This window comes from Notothenia rossii, assembly GCF_949606895.1.
Source record: "Notothenia rossii genome assembly, chromosome: 5".
Lineage (NCBI taxonomy): Eukaryota > Metazoa > Chordata > Actinopteri > Perciformes > Nototheniidae > Notothenia > Notothenia rossii.
The window spans coordinates 79,520,562-79,535,561 of record NC_136903.1 but is presented as its reverse complement, the minus strand read 5'-3'; the positions used below and the strand labels follow the sequence as shown (position 1 = coordinate 79,535,561).

General features: G+C 43.3%; 1 protein-coding gene across 1 annotated transcript in view; it reads left to right on the top strand.

Annotated features, from left to right (window-relative positions):
* Nucleotides 1-15,000, top strand: part of LOC307039343 (calmodulin-binding transcription activator 1-like) — a 54,754-nt gene that overhangs the window by 1,979 nt on the left and 37,775 nt on the right. The window contains 3 exon segments of the mRNA XM_079681305.1: nt 126-204; nt 206-219; nt 5,330-5,433. Of these exon segments, the coding sequence (XP_079537431.1) occupies nt 126-204; nt 206-219; nt 5,330-5,433 (197 nt within the window).

The window sequence follows — 15,000 nt, the reverse complement described above, 5'->3', positions numbered from 1 at the left end:
AATGGATCAGCCCACATGCATATCACTTGGAGTTTTGTTTCCAAGCTTCAGAGGAGAGGGATGAGGAAACCAAAGTCTGCAGCGCCTCCTAAATGTGTTTTTCTCTCTTTTCCCCCTCTTTGTAGGATTGAAGAAGATAAGAAATCCAGAGCGAATGGTCAGGATTGCTGTTGGATACACCGGACACACCCCTCCCAAGAGTGAACACTGACGCCAACAGTAAGAGACACACCAACCCTCTTCACACTCTTTTTGCGTGTGCGCGCATATTCGTCTGTAGCGCCGGGTGACTGGGAGCAAGTATAAAAGCCTTCTGGCAGAATGATGTGATGCAGGAACTGAGGTCTCCTTCTGATCTGCTCTGTAACAGATCACACTTACACACACACTCACACGTACACAAAACAAACACACACTGTGTCTCTGTGCCGAGACGTCATTCCAATTCAGCTCTGTTACACATGATGTTTATTCATGCATGCCATTACAGTATTAACGGGCGCACACAAACACACACACACACACACACACACACACACACACACACACACACACACACACACACACACACACACACACACACACACACACACACACACACACACACACACACACACACACACACACACACACACACACACACACATACAGTACCGCACATAGCCACAGAGAAGGCAGGGCTTACTTTGGCTATCAGTAGTTTATTGTCATACCTAATCTGTACACATGGCATTATGTATCTATAATCCTCAATGGGCCTGGTTAAACTGAAAGTGAGATGGAGTGTGTAATCTGGGGTCGCAGCATGGGTGTGTGTGCATGTGACATCCTGGGCATGTGTGTGATAGCTGCGGTGTGTTCGACGGACTATAAAGGCAATGATTGCTTTGATTGGTTATTGATTTCTGAGGACATGACGCAGATAAATGTCTCTGCCTCAGTGTATATTTGTGTGTGTGTGTGTGTGTGTGTGTGTGTTTGTGTGTGTGTGTGTGTGTGTGTGTGTGTGTGTGTGTGTGTGTGTGTGTGTGTGTGTGTGTGTGTGTGTGTGTGTGTGTGTGTGTGTGTGTGTGTGTGTGTGTGTGTGTGTGTGTGTGTGTGTGTGTGTGTGTGTGTGTGTGTGTGTGTGTGTGTGGGACAAAAAACAACAAATGTGTGGAAAAGCGGACAGACATGCTACTTAGTGAGATTTTGTTAGTCAGGGGTTATGGATATAGAGAGGACGCTATATGAAAACCACACACCCCCAACCCCCTTTTTCATCTCAAGCGGAGCAGATGGCCCTATACCTGCAGCAGATCCTCTTGTTGTGTTAAAAGGGAAGACAGCAAACAAGACTGTCACAATACAGCAAATAAAGAATTTAGAGAAAATCTAAAAAAAAACAATAGCATAGAACAGAGAGTTCTGTTTGGGATGGCTGTTTAATATGAGTTCCCGAGCCTATCCCTCTCTCCTATCTGTTCTCACGTCCCAGCTGGAGGATTACTGGAGGAAAAGTTTATCAGCAGAATGATAAAATTAGCATGCACGCCCATCTCTCTATCCCTCCCCCACTCCCCCCCCCCTCCGCCCCCTGCTCTCCCTCTTCCTCTCGTCTCTCCCTCCCTCTTCCTGCACTCTCACTCATCCCATGCTATGCTCCCCCCTTTTCTTCTCCCTCCTGCCCTTCCACCCTCCCACACCATCCCTCTATCTAGCTGCTGTGCAATGAGCCTTTCTTTCTGTCACATTAATTTCATCCCGAAAAGGGGGAAAATGTGAAAATTTCCCCTGACGCCTCCTAATATCAGTAGGGGGAGAGTTAAGAGTTGCATTTGGAGCGTTTTTCTCTCTCTTTACTGAGGAGAGTTTTATAATTAACTGACAGCCATCTCACAAGGGCATTGGCTTGTTTCTGTGTTAAATATGGAGATGACAGTTTTATTAGGTAAAATATTCATCAGTCGGAGGCCGCTCTTCTGTGTGATTCCAGTCTAAATTATGGCATTTGATGGGCAACTAAAGCGATGTTTCACTTTGGTCGAACATTTTTCACTTTTTCGCACATATTCCTCTATATGACTTAACGAGCCCGAAGTCCCACATTAGCATTCAGGCTTTGGACTCTTTTTACTAGATTAGTGAGTGATCTATGTACAGACAGAAATGTGTGGCTTACTGCCGAGGGACTCGCATGAAGCAATGCAGGTATTGAAATGGTTTTATTATTTCAAATATAAATGGGAGCAGCACTGAATTTACATATTTAAATGTGTCTTCCCCGTGTCCCAGGATGCTTCATTTTCCTGGGTAGCCAGAAACAGAAGAGAGGTTTTTGCCCCATGTCACACCACGGTATAGCTCCACTGAGAGCCATTCAGAACAGATGGAAAAGACGATTTGCGACAGTACCCAGGCTGAATTTTTTAAAACAGGGACGCATTTGCTGGTTCAGGATTGTTAGAAATACAAGATACAACCCTTTGGGGTGTAAAAGCTCATCAGCATTCGACAAATCTGCAAAGTTGGTCTTCCATTGCTCGTCAGCGGGGGAGTTAGTGTAAGGAAAGGTTAAGATGTCCATGTGCTTTGAAAGGGTTTTCGGTACCAAGGTCACTGTTAAAAAACGCCACTCTGGGACAATACTGTGATGTCTATTCTTTGATCGGCAGGCGTCGTGTGTGTATGTGCCTGTTTGCATGTTTGCATGTTTGAAAGCGTGCGTGTGTGTGTGCGCCAGTGTTTATGTGTGCCTACGCATGTGCAACGGGCTTGTTTGATGTGGTGGTTCTGGTACATTTCAAAGGCGAGGCTCTGATGAGAATTCTTCAGAACAGCAGGGGGAGGGGAGGGGGTTATAGCCAGGAGGGGTGGGGTTTAAACGCTGATTGGCATTCATAGCAGAGCGGCTGGAGTGCTGCTAAAAAAGAAATTAGGCTTTAACTAAGCTGCACCATTCAGCTGTTTAACTAAGCTGCTGCACCGTTCAGCTGTTTGAAATGTTGTCTTCTCAGGCCTTCTATTAATAAATGCATAATTGATTAGGGGGAGCATACGTGCCCGAACACACTTTCTACTGACACAAACACACACAGACTCAGACATCGATGAGCACACACACACAGACCTCACTCCTGTCCTGTTCCCTCTTTGCGTCTTTGTGTTACCTTGTTCTATATCTTGTCCTTGCAAGATTCTTACTTTCTAAATCTCCCCCTGCTCTCTCTCTCTCTCTCCCTCTCTCTCTCTCTCTCTCTCTCCCTCTCTCTCTCTCTCTCTCCTTAAGTTTCTTTTTTCTTCATTAACCGCCTCTCTCTGTCTCACACTCTGACCCTCCCACCCCACCTATCTCTCTTTTTCTCTTCGCTCTGTCGTGTGCCCTCAGGTAAAGTATAATTCCTATCTTCCCAGGGGAGTCATGAATGGACGCCCTCTACTCAAATGCTTATCAATAACCTTTGAGTGCTTGCTCTCTTTGACTTCTGAGCGGCACACCCGTTGGGCACACATTCACAAACAGGCACACACACACACACACACACACAAACAGACACACACACTCACCAGGGGCTCTATCTTTGTGTGGACGCTGTGCGCTGGTGAAGTAGTACTTTCCTGAGGCGCAGAGGGATTTTTTTTTTCCTCACCTGCAACTATTCAGTGTTTTGGAGATTCTCCGCGCCCCGCAGTGGGAGGAGAGGCGCAGTAGGAGCAGTTTGCTCTGACTATACAGCTTTGGTGCAACGCACTTTCAATAATACAAATAATAATGATACCTTTATTTGTATAGCAGATACAATACATTTTTTGAAAGTGCTTCACAGTAACAGAACTCAGAGGCAAAAACTGACTGCCATAAAACAGATCAGAATAGAAGTTCATACAAAAATAAATCAAAGATCCTTAAAGGTCTCGCTAAAATTACACAAACTCATATTATTCATGTTGTGCTGTTCAGTAAGTTGTACTTCTACCAGTTATCACATTGTATAACACTGACACATTTTCTTTGAATTAACACCAGGTTATTTGTGTCATTGTCAACACCAATTTGTAATTGCTTAATAGCTTCCTTGAACGGCTGGACACTGTGGTGTTAAGACTGTTACAAACAGAAGTCAAAGGTGCATTTATGTAGGGCTGTATTCAGCTGTGGGTTGTGTGCTCTAGTGGGTATTTACAGCAGCAGGACGGTGTTTGGAGGATTCACTTAAAATAAGCTGCTGTACCTATGTTCATGGTAATGAAGAAACAAGTCACCCAGTGCGACGGTATAGCTCACTGATGTGAAAACTAACTGTTTTGGGACAACAATAGAGTTTTATGAGAGAGGAATAAACTGTATTAGTCTCTGGCTACAAAGGGGAAACATTTTGGTCTTTTTTATGGGATTTTCTGGAAATATTTACTTATTTATTTCAGGTAATAATGCAGACCGAGTAAAGGTAACCAACTTACATTATTATGGTAATGTTTAGCGTTAGGATCAATGTTTTATTGGTACAGAAAGCATGAAGCTCCCAGAAATGTCATTAAAGTGTGTCTACAAATATGATCTAAACCTTAGCCTCCTGTGGAAACATTTTGGCTCTTGTATATTTGTTCTGATGATGCTCCAGCTCCTGTAAAAAGAGATACGTTTCCTCTCAGGAAGCTAGTCTTGAGTCTCTACTCCCAGTACCAAACTTTCTGGATAACACTGTGGGGAGAGCATTGCTTTTAAAGGGGATAAAAGATGCCCATGTGATTGGCCCCAGATGCACTGATAATGTATGATAATGGATTCTTCCTAATCCCAATCTTTGTCCAGGTGGGCCACAGGTGCGCTGTGCCGCTCCACCTGCCATCCAAAAATAAATGCACTGTCGCCCCCTCTGCGCACCGCACTCTTAATTATTGTTTGTACCCTGAAGAGCCCAAGTGTCAACCCTACCTCTCTAATATGACTGTGAATAACACATACATGAGTAAGAAATACATGTTATCCTGTTCCTGCTTTAGAAATAACATACTTAGTGACATCTTTTCACTGCTATACCAAAAATGCTCAGCTGTATTTTTGATGAATCGGAAATCCCAGCAAGCTATCACAAATCAAGTCCTGGATTGAGCGTTTGTCCTTCATGGGCATGAACTAATCTTTGTGCGAATACACTTGCCTAAGGTCAGCCATTACACTGTTACACGATAGAAGTGTTATGGTTTTATTCATCCGGATTCCAGAGATGCTGTTTTTTTGTATTGGTATTCTCCTCACACAATGCCTCTGTGTCTGATGAGAAATTCCTCTCCTCTTCCCACTCATCCCTCATTTATCTTCCTTTATCGTCACCCTCTTCTGCTGCAGATGAGCCCGGCCAGTTGAAGATCTACCTTCCGAAGAAGCTGCTGGAGTGTCTGCCCAAATGTTCCTCTCTGCCCAAGGAGCGCCATCGCTGGAACACCAACGAGGTGAGACTTAGACACACTCGAGAGGGAAATATCTGTGACAATGAGATGAACTCACTGCTGGTGACTCATCTCGAGCTAATGTCACATCGAGAGATGAAGAGGAGGTAAACAAACACAAAGGCAGCTTTTCATTATGGGACCCTAAAACTGTGACACTAGGAAATAAAAAACAGCAACCTGTGCTGACTGCAAGAAAATCCCACTGACTATACTTTCCATTTGGTGTGTTGCTGTCTGTTCCACTTTGTAATCCAAACAACCCTGGGTTCAGGCGTAGAACTCAGCTACTCCTGGGTCTAAAACTATATACGGCTTAGAGGCTTAGAAATGAGAAACGAGGCTGCAGATTGAGTGTTTCCACTTCGGAGTGGCACCGGGTTCAAAAACCCCTATGGTCAGGAGCATATATATATTGCAATCTGAGCCTAACATTGTTGCTATGCAACCATAGAAAGCTGTTAGATTTGTGGCACAGTTTTGCTCATAGTTGCTTTTTTTGCTGCTTTTTGTTATGTGTGAAAATGATGCTCTAGTTACATTGTGTAATGTTGTTCTACAAAACAAAAAATAGAGGGAAAAAATGAAAAGCCGTCTGTGAGGATTAAACAACAGAAGCGGTGACCAGGCACCCGGAGGAGTTTATCATAAAAGCGAACATTAAGTAACTTAAGGGCTTTTTGCACTTCACTATATTTAATGTTATCACATTTCAGAAGTTTTAGTATGCGTTGACTGTTGTTGATTTCAAACAAACCACTCATTAATAAAAAGTCTGCTCTGGGCCCAAATTAGCATCTATTTGCAGCATGAACAATAGATAACTTAAACTGTGCTGCTGGCCAAGAGGTTCAGTGTAAAATGAAGCCAAATTAGGTCGGGACTAGTCTTTACTCATGGCCAAAGATAACCCCGGGCAAAACATTTGGGGTGTGAAAAGCTTTCACATGTTGTTCCAGACTTAAGCAGTTTAGGGAAGTGTTTGATGGGTGGAAATGGATGCAGGCATTTATCGTCAATAGCTCCTTGTTTATGCATTGCACAGCTCACCACTGGTGGTTAGCTCCATCCATTGTGATGTTGTTGGCCTCTGCTGAGACATTTTCTCCATGTGCAGGCTGTGCACTCCATTATGGATGTGTGTTTGTGTGTTTGTGTTATTGATTACCAAGTCCAGCATTATTATGCAATGCAAAGCTGATTTGGCCTGTGGTTTTTCTCTCAGGAAAGTCATTACATTTGCATGCAATCCATCTCAATGAAGGTCATACTGGGAGTTAAGCATGGCGCCTACTGAAGAGTGAATAGGCAGTGTGTGTGAGTGAGTGAATTTGTGTGTGCGTGTGTGTGTATGTACGGTTCAGAACAACGTGACCGCTGCCGGTTAGGGACTCTCACACATCAACCTAACCAAGAGCAATTGTGCAGAAGGCGCAGGGACTAGACCAACAGAGACCTTGTTGCTGCCACCTCTCCTGCCCTCTGCCTCCCTCCCTCCATCTGTCTCCCTTCCAACTCACCATCTCGTCCCCTCTATCTTTATCTTTCATTGCCTCTCCTCCCCCCTCTGTCTCTCCTTCTCCCTCTCCACATTGCTCTCTCTCTCTCTCTCTCTCTCTGATGAGGAGGTACAGGCTCAGTTCAGAGGGAGGTTGGGTGTCCCTCAGCGGATTCCTTCAAAGCTCCTCTTCCACCCAGGCATAAAGTTAGCTGCATACTTAAACACTCCATTGTGTCTGCTGCTCCTCTAGCTTGATGCTTTCCCAGGGAGAACCGTGTGTGTGCTCGCTGTGCGTCTAGTGCATGTATGTTGTTCAGTCTGTGTTTCTGCCTATACGTGTGTTCGTTGGTGTCGGATAGGGATATACAAAGATCCATATCATTTTTAAGCTGCTGCAACAAAATAATAGATTTTTTCCCCCTGTTGATTTCCATCTGTCTGTGATGCAGACATTGCAAGGCGTATAGTTTTCACCAGCAGCATATATTGAGAACTAAAATCATTGTTGGTCATCACATTTTAGACGCAACGTGTTGGTAGTTCCACAGTGGATTCTGGCCTAACACAATTATATATGTCGGATTTCCAGACAAATCGGCCAACAGCTGTCGAGTCAGCTGTCAAATTTGAAGCTTTCAATTTATTTATCCAGTCGCGTCCTCTCAATGTGTGTGTGTTTGTTTGTGTTCAAATATAATATCGTTCTGGTCTAGATGTTGCTCATGAAATGTGGGAATGTGTTATCAGCAAATGGTGTGTTGAAAACGCTCTGTAATTATTCGGTGTGTAGACACACTTCTGTGTCGGTGTTTGGGCGTGCGTGTGGTACATTGGTGCCACTGTGGGTTTCCATGTAATTCATCATTTCCATACGCATAAGGAAATCTAAAATCGGTATTGTGTTTTCCTCATCCTCACTGTTGTCTGCATGCACAATGTGGATTATCCTTAGTGTGGGAGAGAGAGAGTGTGAAAGATAAACAGATTACAGTTCTGTGTTTAGATGCCTCTGATTAAGTCTGACCCATCCTTACAAGTCTTCATCTGATATGTCCTTATTTTCACCTTTTTCTTGGCATGCATATGTCTCGACTGTGTATGGGAATCTGTGTGTGTGTGTGTGCGTGCGTGCGTGTGTGTGTGCGTGTGTGTGTGTGTGTGTGTGTGTGTGTGTGTGTGTGTGTGTGTGTGTGTGTGTGTGTGCGTGCGTGTGTGTGTGTGTGTGTGTGTGTGTGTGTGTGTGTGTGTGTGTGTGTGTGTGTGTGTGTGTGTGTGTGTGTGTGTGTGTGTGTTTGTGTGTGTTTGTGTGTGTGTGTGCGTGTGTGTTTGTGTGTGTGTTTGTGCGTGCGTTCATTTGTTTTCTTGCCCGTGTGCGTGATTGCATATGATCCTCTGATCTCTGTTTTGTCACGCATGGCTCCCCCCGACACCTTGGCCTCCCACGAGCACTGAGCTGTGACCCCATACATTTTTTTTACCCCATCTACTTCTCCTCTTCCTCCTCTCTGTCCTTTCCTCTCTTCCTTTCCTCTCTTCCTCCCTCTCTCTCTCTCTTTTGTGTATCTACTGATGTGTGAAATTATTCTGGGATGGAGGGATGGATTCCTCCCTGAAGGGCTGAGCGGAGGCGTGAGCCTTTTGTTCAATAATAGATTGGGGGTGTATGTGTATCTGTCCATCGTAATAGACTATAGACTAGTTTTAGATAACAAAACCACACTCAGGTGGACAGGCTGAGGCTTGAGTCGTTTTTACCCACCCATCGGGAAAGACAGAAATAAGGAGGCTATCAAACTTTTTCAAATGAAGACAAAGGCAAACTTTGGAGTCTGGTCCTGCACCTCAAACTCATGAAAACATATGATTACCCTTGTGGGGAACCTCGACATCCTGACTTATATTTTAAGAATCCAGCCTGAGTGGAATACTGAAGAAAAAAAAACGTAAAATGTAAACTATGAAACGTGCACTCGCACACTGTGCGACTGTGCACCGCATTTTAAAGGCTTCTACTTTAGAGCAGCTCCCCCACTATGTTTCAAATGATGCAACTGTCAAACGGGTCGGCTCAGACTTCAGTACATCACACAGGCGACAGCCGTCTGTGCCACAATGCCTCTGCATGTGAGACTGCTCCACATGTCGCTCCACTGTACGGGTGCAGAAGGCAAGCGTTAGAAGATGGCATTATTCTGGTATTAATGCTATGAAATAGCACGATGTGAAACATGCAGGGTTTTATCGTAGCACTTCTCTCGTCATGCAGTGATATGTTGGTGTCTGTTTTCTGTGAACGGAGCTAGTTGACAGTTCACACACACTCATGTCGGTCTGTGCCGCCGCATGACACTAACATGATTGCAGGAATGAAAAGCAGATAAAAAAGATATACATTTTTAGACCACTGCCCATCTGCCTTATGTGTGTGTGCATCAAGGGTAGGTGTTGCCATGGTAACAGATTGGGTGTGTGCGTGCGTGTTCCTGTTAATAGTATGATCGATGTTGCATGTTTGACACGAACGCTGTTCATGATTGTTCGGTACAACGAAGGTGAAAAGAGAGTTTTCACATAATCTGCTTGCGATGCCAAACATGTACAAAATAAAAATTGGTGAAGGACAAAAGCTCCTAGTCTCAGGTAAAAGAAAACATGTCAAGAAAGCACTCACACTCACCTGTGCGTGCTGAGGTGCCTCGGCTCCATTTTCCAGCCCAAACAAAGCTCTGTGTGCATCTGTGAGTGTTCCTGAGTGTGTGCGCATATTTAATTTAGTATTCATTATTGTTGTTTGTGAGCCATTAAATAGATACATTGGATTAAAAATGCATGCATTGTGTTCCTACGTTTTTTTTTCACACAGATATTTCCTAATTTTTCTCCCTGTTGAGCATGAGGCAGGAGAAATGTCTGCGAAAAGTTACACAGGAGGGGCGCCGTTAAATGTCAGCTCCCAGACTATGTGAAAAAATACTATGGATCCATTTATGGGAACGCAGAGTGATACAGTTAGCAGACAGCCAGTTCCAGGCCTCTGTGCTCAATTTCTGCTGTGGCGAAGGGTGCCCTTGATTTATGAGTTTGATGTGTGAATTGCTAATGTCCAGCTCGCACTGGCGTGGGGCCGGGAGAGGCTGACACTCTCCATTTTGTCTGCTGTGTCAGAACAAAGACAAAAGTAGCACGCCTTTGAAAACTTACCACAAGTTTCAATTTTAAAATAAAATGGGTGTGCCTGCCGCTCATGCTTGTTAGATAACATGTTCGCGAGAGACTTGGTGTATCCGTGTCAGTGTGTGTGTGTGTGTGTGTGTGTGTGTGTGTGTGTGTGTGTGTGTGTGTGTGTGTGTGTGTGTGTGTGTGTGTGTGTGTGTGTGTGTGTCAGAGCTTGCCGATGGCTCTAACCACCCCAGTTGACATTGAGGTCTGTGCTGTTGCCATTTACCAGAGTAAAGCGCGGTTTAATGAGGGGGCAAAGAAGCCAACACTCACACGAGTTTACACACGCATTCACACATGTTTCTGTTGTATACACACGCACACACACACACACACACACACAAACACACACACACACACACACACACACACACACACACACACACACACACACACACACACACACACACACACACACACACACACACACACACACACACACACACACACACCAACATGCAGACACACGATACTAAAGGGGTCTTACGCAGCTCCCTGTGTTTGATTCCTATTCTTTTATTTTTAATCATTCCTCTGTCTTTTGGGTTGTGAGATATTTTATGTTTGGAGAGCGCCAAGTTATAATCACTAATTAGTCCTGCAGGCTCTCTTTCTCCCTCCCTCCCTCTCTTTTTCTCCTCCTCTTTGTCTATCTCTCCATCTCTCTCTCTCTCTCTCTCTCTCTCTCTCTCTCTCTCTCTCTCTCTCTCTCTCTCTCTCTCTCTCTCTGAGCCAAGCGTAGCCCAATTAACACCCAATGTCATTTTGTGTCTGTTGTGACTTCCATTTCCGCTCGAACTCCAGACCTCCATACTGTCCCCCTGACCAAACTGTGCAATATGAAGCCAATGTGCAGCAATGCAAATAATTCATTAGATTCTCTCTTTTCATGAATGCAATTTCCATGTGGAAACATGTCATTATCCAGCAAGCTTTTCATTTGCAAATGGGGCTATATATGGTCAATTGGACATGTGCGTAGATGCCTCACAGATTGTTGGGGGTCAGTTTTTCAGCTGGTTTCGGTCATGCAGATGTTTCATCATGCACAAGTTCACAAAGGGCTGAGATTAATCCGGGTTTACAAGTCTAGTCAGGGAGAGCCAGGTGTCTGTGTTGCCTCTCCTCTCCTCTCCTCTCCTCTCCTTTCCTCTCCTCTCCTCTCCTCCTACACAACTGGAAGTCCCACATTTTCATCCTGTTCTATTTTCACCGAGCCGCACAGACCCACTATTTATCTTGCCCACTATAATTTGACACAAAATATTGTTAACTGGAGACACAGAAATATATTAAACAGTGGGAATGTGTGACTGTGAGTGTTGCTGTGCTTTGTGTGAGCCTCAGCCTGTTTGAGTGTGTGTGTGTGTGTGTGTGTGTGTGTGTGTGTGTGTGTGTGTGTGTGTGTGTGTGTGTGTGTGTGTGTGTGTGTGTGTGTGTGTGTGTGTGTGTGTGTGTGTGTGTGTGTGTGTGTGTGTGTGTGTGTGTATGAGTGTGTCTTTGTGTTCTAACTTCCAAACCTAACCGAAACTAACTGAATGACCAGCAGTGTCTGCTGTAATAAGAAGCCAGGCTGTACAGTGAAGACAATACTTTTTGTATTCTTAACTGTCCCCAAATAAAACCTCTGTAATATCGGAGTCCTGTGTAAATTAGATTTAATTCATTGGAGACGGATAAAGCATTAAAATGTGTACGTGTGCGCATGTGCACACACACATATGTCTTTGTACTTATTCTTTGAGGGCTTGTACTGCATGTGTAGAGCTACATAACTTTATAACTTATTTAACTTTTATAACTTTCTACTCCTGAGGCTTTGCGAGGAGTCAAATATTTTTTACAGTAGCACAAGGCAATTTTGCATGTTTACATCCCCAAATAACAGTGAGATGTCAACAAAACTTCAGGCTGTAAATCAAGCACCACAGGTGCCGGAGCCCTATTGGTTTTGATGAAGTTTTCTTGGCATCTCCATTTTCTGACTTAATAATATTTGGAGCTTAGAGACCTGTAAAAATGATATGCCTCTCTGAGGATTTCAGAAAATATTGCACATTTCATACTCTGCACTTTTATTTTATGAAGGTTTCAGTCAAACATTTTGCTATTTTTCATTTTGAAGATGCTTGATGACAAAACGATGATACATCCCTATATTTGTACTATAGTTCAGTTACATTCTGGCTGTGTATTTATAAGGACTTAAGGTCTTACACACAGGCAGCACAACTTTGATGCAGGTTTTGAACAATTATGCAACAAAATCGTACAATTGTTTTTTCTTTCTTGTTCTTTCTTCATTGTGTATTTCAAATCTCTCTCTAATCAGACCAACGTTTATGAAAGTGTCAGCCCGACAACTAAACTGTAAGCACCCTAACATATTGATCTGTAACTTGAGCATTGTAGCCTCAACATGAATTCAGTGTGCATTTTACTGGTTTCATTTCAGCATTGAAAGCATTTATCTATTTTACATGTGTTTTCTTTCCTTTTTGCTGTTGCTTGCATAATGTTGTTTTAGTCTCTACAGAGTTTTTACACATTGCACTCTGAAAGGGAATATAAATATTATGGCTCTCTTATTTCTGGTAGAAAAAATAATTGTATATGCTTGAAGTTCTAAAAACCATACAATTGCACAAATATTTGTGATGTAATCTACCCGTGGGTTTCCTCTTTGAAATTCACCCCGCAGCATTATTAGCAGCATGGCTAATCCAGACATTTAAGACGTGCAAACATTTTAACAAGACACAAAAATGAAGTTGGATTTGTGCAAAAGTATTAATTTATTTCTAAAGCGATCAAACTTCACAGACATATTGGCAAAGGGGCTACAAAAGTGTCTCAAACTACATTAGTTGGTGTTCCATAAAGTTGCTGTGAGGTCAAATGCTTGGTTTTGTTGATATCGCACGTATCCGAGTACATTGGCTTCAACCCACTAATGGCTACTTGCAGGCTGCGGCTCTATTTTTAATTAAAACTGGTAAGATTATGTGGTCCTTTAGTTGCAAAATCATAGTTATTTGTTGTTGAGCAAAAAAACAATAATGTCAGCTTCCCTTGCTAATTCAAACCACTTTGATTCCTCTTCCCTTATTATCAATTCACTCTGTACATTTGATGTGTATATCGGGAGCAGTAGGATTTGAATATTTAGCCGTAAACGTGAAGTATAAAGCACAGGGTTTGTTAATGTGTAACATTAGCATATCTCAAGGTAAATCTGTTAATCTCTGTGTTTCCTCGTTAATGAGTTGAGAATTCATATTATCATGCAGATCTCCTGCCGTGTTTATTGCACACTGTGAGCAGTGTTTATCAACTGCTATTTGGCCTCATGGAGTTTCACGATTAAAAACTTTCATTTTGAAGCAGTGCTGCTTATATTCACATGTATTTATATCTGGATGTAGGTGTATGAAATGTTCCTAGGACATAATGATCATTTCAAGTACATCCCATCTGCCTTTCATACGTTAAAAGCCATACTTGCCTTAACATTTCTTCAAAATGTCTCAAACCTCATTCTGTAATTACACTATAATGCAGGTCAAATGTGCATGGATGCACAATTTTAACTTTGCCCATTTGTTTTATCTTTATGTTTGACTAAATTGGATCCCCCATGTCTCACAGATCTCAGTTTATTACAAGAACTTTGCAATAGGAGTAAATTGCTCCGCCACAAAACGCATAGCGAGAGAACTGTGGGTCTCACGATGCTGCGGCTATCGCTTCCCACTAACATTATCCTGGAAATGTACACATTCACGAGATTTACCCTGGGACATGTATACATTTACTGGTAAATATACCTTTACCCCGCATTTACCGTAATAGAAATAGGGTGAAACACTGCAGTTTCTGTGCGTGTGTGTGTGGGTTTGTGTGTGTGTATGCGTGTGTGTGTGTGTGTGTGTGTGTGTGTGTGTGTGTGTGTGTGTGTGTGTGTGTGTGTGTGTGTGTGGGTGTGGGTGTGGGTGTGGTGTGTGTGTGTGTGTGTGTGTGTGTGTGTGTGTGTGTGTGTGTGTGTGTGTGTGTGTGTGTGTGTGTGTGTGTGTGTGTGTGCCTGTGCCTGTGTGTGTGTGTTGCATTCCGCTCTGGAGACCACAGTGTGTGTCCAGTGTTTCTCCTCTCAAACTGCATTTCTCTCCAGCAGCCTCACGTCTCCCTGTCTCTTTCCTCTATTTCTTCCTCCCTCCTGCTGATGTATGGAATGTCTACTCTCATATGGAGTGGGCTTGTAAAAGTCACAGTAATCACATTTCACTGATTCCTGGAGGATTAAACAAGGTGGCATTTATGTGAGTGTGTGTGCTCGTTCTCCGTGCATACACAATATTAGCAGTTTGTGTATCATAATGCGGCTGCGTCATTAGTATAAGACCAGATCTGCTGTAATATATCATCCATCATCTTGTAGTCGGAGGAAGGAACTATATAAGGGACACTGATAACGCATTTGCATACTGACAGTGCATCTATTTAATTGTTTGAATGTACACTATGAAGTGGTGAGTGGGGGGGTGATAAAGATCTTATAGGAAATGGAGCATCTACATTTGTTGGGCCAAGAGACAGAGAATAGTGTTCGTTTTACGCCTTTGGGAGTGCAGTAAATGTTTTACATTACATTCCTGTCGACATCCTCTGTAATACAAACATGTGGTTGTCATTCAGTGGCAGCTCCTCTCTCCAGCAAACTGGGAAAACATGGCAACAGCAAGTTCTCCCAGCCCAGGAATGAGTATTACCTAGTGTTAAGCCTAACTGCATAACTGCCTCTTGTTGGCAGCACGTGTTCCTGGCAGTGTGTTAGCATATGTAGCTTGCCAGCT